Source organism: Gracilinanus agilis, chromosome 3 (genome assembly GCF_016433145.1).
Source record: "Gracilinanus agilis isolate LMUSP501 chromosome 3, AgileGrace, whole genome shotgun sequence".
In the NCBI taxonomy this organism is placed as follows: Eukaryota; Metazoa; Chordata; class Mammalia; order Didelphimorphia; family Didelphidae; genus Gracilinanus; species Gracilinanus agilis.
Genome location: NC_058132.1, coordinates 203,843,226 through 203,849,015, shown reverse-complemented (window position 1 = coordinate 203,849,015; position 5,790 = coordinate 203,843,226). Strand labels below are relative to the sequence as shown.

Sequence of the window (5,790 nt, the reverse complement as noted above, 5' to 3'; positions counted from 1 at the left end):
TGCTCCTCTAGTGGTTCTGACCCTTTTCCTCAGAGCAGGTGACTCACACCTGCACCCAGTTTATGTACACATGTTGGCTCCCTTCCCCGGTGCTGAGGCAATGCTCCTCTTCCCAGGACATCTGATCCCTTCTCCTCTCCCCCCACCCATGGAAGAGGCTTCTGACCTTTTAGGCACTGGAGTTGAAAAGTCTTCCCAATTAGGCAATGTGGCTCAGAACTTGACCCGTGGTGGCTGGGCTAGAGCCCTTCATTGCTTCACCTCATCAGCCACCCTCATGGGCTGGGGTTGGGGTGGGGTGGACCCTGGGAGCCAGAAGGGGAGGGGTTGGGCTCCTGGAGGGGGTAAGGGAGAGAAGGGGAGGGGAGACAGAAAAGTTCTGACTCATCTGCTCTTGACTCAACTTGCCTGATGACCGGGTGGGGGTGAGGAGGAGGAGGGTGGAGCTTGGGAAGAGGGGGGCTGGGGCTACAACGTTGGGCTTTGTCTAGAGGAGGGCTTAGGAAGGGTTTGGGGATCCTCTGGAGCTTTTCAGCCCCTCTGGGTATTTTTATTTTTTTGGTTGACTGGGGACAGGGTGAGGGGAGCAATTTTCCGTCCGTTAGATAACCTCATGCTTCAGTTTTCTCATCCCCAGTCCTCTAGGACTAGTCATTGGGGCACTGAATGGCATTCTTATGCTGAGGGTGTGGTGGTTAGCAAGGTACTAGTGTGGGGAAATAGATGTGCCCAGATGGCATGAATTTGAGCTGTTAGTTTTTATGTCTTTCTAGACCCATTTCTCTGTTTTTGAGGCTTGAGGAGCGGCGGTGGTAGTAAAGATCTGTGTGTGTGTGTGTGTGTGTGTGTGTGTGTGTGTGTGTGTGTGTGTGTGTTTTGTGGCACATTGTATAGGGGAACAGAATGAGGCAGGCACAGAGTAATCTTTCTTTTCTTTCTTTCTCGAAACCCTTACTTTCTGTCTAAGTAACAACTCTAAGACAGAAGGGCAAGGGCTAGGCAATAGGGTTAAGTGACTTGCCCAGGGTCACACAGCTAGGAAGGAAGTGTCTGAAGCTAGATTCAAACTCAAGTCCTCCCAATTCCAAGTCTGTCGCTCTAGCCACTGTGCTGCCTAGCTGCCCCCAGGTGTTCTTTCTGGAAGAGATCCTCAAGAAAGGCAGTGTAGTGCTGGCCTATGAGTCCAGGGACCTGGTTTCCTGGGAAGGTTTTGCCTCTAACTTGAGGTGTGGTCATAGCAGGTCATTCTACTAATCTGCAAAATAAGGGGACCGGTGGTATTCTCTCAGGTTCTCCTAGAATGTGAGAACTGGGAGTGATACCGTAGACGTGGTAGCTGATTTGGTTGGACTGTCTCCCATCAGGCCTTTGACTATGGCAAGGCCTAGCACATAGTGGTATTTAATAAATATTGTTTGATTGATTGAAGCTAGAGATCTTCTCTTTGAAGCTCCAAGCACCTGATTCTGAACTCTGAAAAACGGACTCCTCTAGAAAGCAGCTGAACATGTTTTGGGGGTGTCTATGGGGTGTGTGCGCTATATTTGTGCGCTTTTTCCAAGTGGGAGAAAATGGGGGTGCCTTGGGGGGGTCTTCTGTCCCCTCCCGCTCACCTGCTTGACCACCGTGGGGAGGTGTGTGTTCCAGGGGTCTCTTTTTTTCTTTCTGGGGCCTCAGAGGATCAGGAGAGGGAAGCAGAGGCCGGAGCATGACATGTAGGATGGGAGAGGAGGCGTCTGGGCTTGTGTGTCATTTTTTTTTTTAAATTTTTATTTTGAATATTTTCCCATAGTTTGTGTGTCATTTTTGTGATCGTGTGTGTCTTTATGTGCTTGGATTCAGGTTCCTGCCGGGCACCTCCTCTCTCTTTCTCCAGGGCCGTGTGCCTATTCGAATGTGCCCCCAAACCCCAAACTCTCCCGTCCCTCTTCACTCGCAGCCTTCCCTGGCCCGGCTTTGTTTCTGTTCACACGTGTGCCGCTGCGTCTGTCTGGATCTGTCGGGCTCTTGACGCCATGTGTGGGTCTGTCTCTGGCGTATCTCTCTGTGTGTCTCTCCGTGTCAGTAGGTGTCTCTGTGTGTGTGTGCGTGCGTGCACGCGTGCCTGCGGCCTGAGGAATTATACTGCAGTCATGTCATTCTCCCCATACAGCAGCAGCTCAGCCTGGCCCGGGAGGGGGGGTTAGGAGGGCGGGGGAAGGGAGGGGAGCGGAGGGGAGGGGAGGCTCCTGCATTCTTGCGGTTGGGGAAGAATCTGAGCCAACATTACTGGTCTCCAGAGGAGCCCAGCTGCAGCCCCGGGGCCCCGCCAGGCCAAGACTCTCTCTGCCGGCACAGGCCTGCTGGGGATGGGCTAGGGCCCGGACTAGGCCTTGGGCTTGGGGTGGGGTGGGGTGGGATTATTTGCCCTCCGCCCCCCCACGGAAGAGTTTAGCCAGGTTCTGGTTGCGCAGGCCTCGGTGATAGCAGGGAATAGGACGGATCCTCCGGTGGGAGATTCAGAGTTGAAAAAGTCAGGCTCGTCCAGCCTCATGTTACAGACAGGAAGCTGGCCTGGAGGGGCTCAGCCGCTCATCTGAGGTCACGCAGCCATCCTCAAACTCAGGTCCAGGACGGCAAACCTCTGCTCTTCCAACCTGTTGCCTCTGTGGCCTCTGGTGTTGCTTCTCTAGGGAATTTTGGGGAGCTTGCAAACTCCCCGGAGACAGGGCCTCTCCTCCTGGGGGTCCGTGGGCGGCTGCCCACTTGCTCCTGTTGCCAGGAGAGGAAGGTGGCCCCGGGAAGCCTCCTTTGTGTCCCTCCGCCCGGAGCTCCTGTCATCTGAGGGGCTTCTGGCTGCCCTGAGCTTTCTGGGAGGTTTCTTTTTGTTAGTGCCACAGGTCACCTAGCCTCTGGCCATGGGTAGGCAGGAGCTCTCAGCAATACTACCCGTGTGTGTGTGTGTGTGTGTGTGTGGGGGGGGGGGTCCTGAGGCGGGACAGAGCTGGGTTCCAGACGGGGGCAGAGGAGGGGAAGACAGCTGGGGATGACCAGAGGGTTGAGAAATGTCAGCCTCTTGAAGACCCCTGGCTCACCTGTAGGGCAGACCCCAGAAAGAGGCAGACTCTTGTCCCAGCAGGCTGGGGGCATTCACCCACAAGACTCCATCCATCCGTGCCTGCCAGGCCCTCCCCCCCACCCATGCCCCCCTTGCCCTCTTCTGAAGACCTCCAGCTCTGTGGCATGGGCTGAGAAAAGGCTACTCGCCTCGCCCCTCCCCCTCCCCCCTGTGCCAGACAGTGCTTGTGCGGTCTAGCTAAGGGGCATAGTGCTAGCGGGTGGGCACCTGCCTCCTCCCCCTCCCCAGGAGAGGCAGGCGGGCGGGAGGGCAGACAGGGCCAGGCATGGCAGCAGTGGCGGCGGCGGGTATAGCCGCCAGCAGCAGCAGCAGCAGCAGCAGGACAGCAGAGCTGAAATAAATCTGAGCTGGTGTGGAATGAGGGGGGATAAATATCCTCTCCCCGTGATGTGATCTTTCCAGCGGCTATTAATAGGTCTCCGGGGAGAGGGATGGGGAGGGGGGGAAGCTGCTGGGGGAGTGGGGCTGGGGCTTAAAGGGCCCACAGCCCTGGCTGCAGGAATCCTTGGCTCATGGCTCCGCTCTTGCTTTGGGAAGCTTGCTGTCCGTACCACCACTGCCCCTCCCTTGCAAGCTTTTCCATTGCTGGCCTGCCCGTGGGTCTCCCTTTCTCCCACTGGGGGCCTCGAGTGATGGACCCCTGCCCTCTAGGTAATTTCCTCCATTTTGCTAAAGGAGACCTACCTGAGCAATGAGCCCAGATCTTCTCATTCCTCTTCATCACTCTCCACCACTTGGCAGGGAAGAGGATGGAATGAATGGTTGGGGGAATTTGGTGAGGGAGTTAGGGATTGAGGAGGGAAAGAGCAGGTTTGAGGGAGAAGGGGAAGAAGGTCCAAGAAGAGGGTGTATATGCCAACAGAAGGACCTGGGTTTGAATTCTCTTTCAAAGGTTGGATGAGGTGATCTCTCAGGTGCCTACTGGTTATATCCTGGCTTGTGGATGTTTGAAGAATTTATGGGAATGAAGAAGGGGTTGCCGTAGAAACCAACCAGTCCAAGGGGCCAATGGATTTGAGACTCGGGGTGGGTACCTGCTTGGGGATCTGGTTCCCCTTTGGATTTGGAGACCCTTTGCTGATCTTGAGGATAACCCTCAGCCTAATGGGTCACTGGAGTAAATCAAAGAGGTCAAGTGGCTTGTTCCATCTCAAGACATCTTGTTTTCTTGAGGGAAACAAAGAACTGTACAATTGAGTTGGCCCCAGGGGTACTCAGCTGCCAAAGATAAGCCAATTCTCCACAAGACTAACAATCCCTTCTCTCTTTCACTTCTCTTAGGCACCTCCACCTCAGGACAGGAGCCCTCGGGATCCTGCCACCATCCCTTCCAGGCCCTCCAGCCCCAGCCAAGCCAATGCACCCAGAAAATAAACTGACCAATCATGGCAAGACAGGGAATGGCGGGGCTCAGTCGCAGCATCAGAATGTGAGCCAAGGACCCACTTGTAACCTGGGCTCCAAGGGCGTGGGGGCAGGGAATCATGGGGCCAAGGCCAATCAGATCTCCCCCAGCAACTCCAGTCTGAAGAACCCCCAGGCATCTGTTCCTCCCTTTGGTTCACTCAAAGGGAAGGTGAAGAGGGAGAGGAGCGTGTCAGTGGACTCGGGGGAACAGCGGGAAGCTGGGACACCATCCCTGGACCCAGAGGCCAAAGGTACCCATAGCATCCCAATCTAGAAGACCCTCTCTGTCCTTTCCTATTGCCTTCAGCTACTAGCATCTCCTACTATTAGGAGTATTGGGAAATCCCCCCCTTTTCTGCCCTGGTTTAGGGATTAGGGGCGGAAATAGGTAGGGGCTAGGAACTGGGTTTCTTGGTGTTGCAGACAGTATTTCTATCTAGTCAGTGCCAGTCACCAAAGGGGCACATTGTCTCTGGCAGAATCTCAGATAAAGGGGTCTCTAGGCCTGTCTCTACCTTCTCATCCCAATCTATAGAGAGGATAGGGGAGATGGCAGTGGATAGGAGAAAACACCTGTAGGATAAAATATAAAATCCAGGTAGGACCTAGCTCCCAGGCATTCCTGGTGTCCTGAACTGGTGGGAGCCATTTGGGGAAGGCACAGGGGCCTGGATGAGTAGCTACTCCCCCCTCCTCCTTCTCCTTCCCCCCCCCCCCAGTCCTAATTGGAAACAGTTGTGGTCAGGATTATTCTATGCTTGGTGCTGGGTGGGGGGGAGGGGCGCTAGGCGGCTTTCGCTTTGGAGCAAAATCAGAAACAAATGGCAGTGTGTTGGGGGCCAGTGGCATGGGGGCGGAGTGGGAGACTGGCATGGTTCCCATAACACACTGGGCAGTGCCAACAAACTTGAGGAGAGAAGAAGGGAACAGAAATTGAGAATGAAGGCGGTGAATGGCCAGGACTTCAGAAACCACCACTAACGTGTCTCCCTTCCTTTCACACACTTCCCTGGACAGAGGTGGCACCGAGGAGTAAGCGTCGCTGCGTGCTGGAGAGGAAGCAGCCCTACAGTGGGGACGAGTGGTGCTCGGGGCCAGACAGCGATGATGACGACAAACCCATTGGGGCCACCCATAGTGAGTTCCCATTTAGGCAAGGGTGCAAACCTTCCGAGAGAGAGAGAGAGAGAGAGAGAGAGAGAGAGAGAGAGAGAGAGAGAGAGAGAGAGAGAGAGAGAGAGAGAGAGAAGAAAGGTGCCTTTGCC

At 55.0% G+C, this 5,790-nt stretch overlaps 1 protein-coding gene across 1 annotated transcript in view; it reads left to right on the top strand.

Moving 5' to 3' along the window:
* The first annotated feature begins 4,403 nt into the window (after window positions 1-4,403).
* Window positions 4,404-5,790, top strand: part of BCL9L (BCL9 like) — an 11,167-nt gene continuing 9,780 nt past the window's right edge. The window contains exons 1-2 of the mRNA XM_044666370.1: window positions 4,404-4,776; window positions 5,543-5,662. Of these exons, the coding sequence (XP_044522305.1) occupies window positions 4,476-4,776; window positions 5,543-5,662 (421 nt within the window). The 5' untranslated portion in view covers window positions 4,404-4,475. The remainder of the gene's footprint in view (window positions 4,777-5,542; window positions 5,663-5,790) is intronic.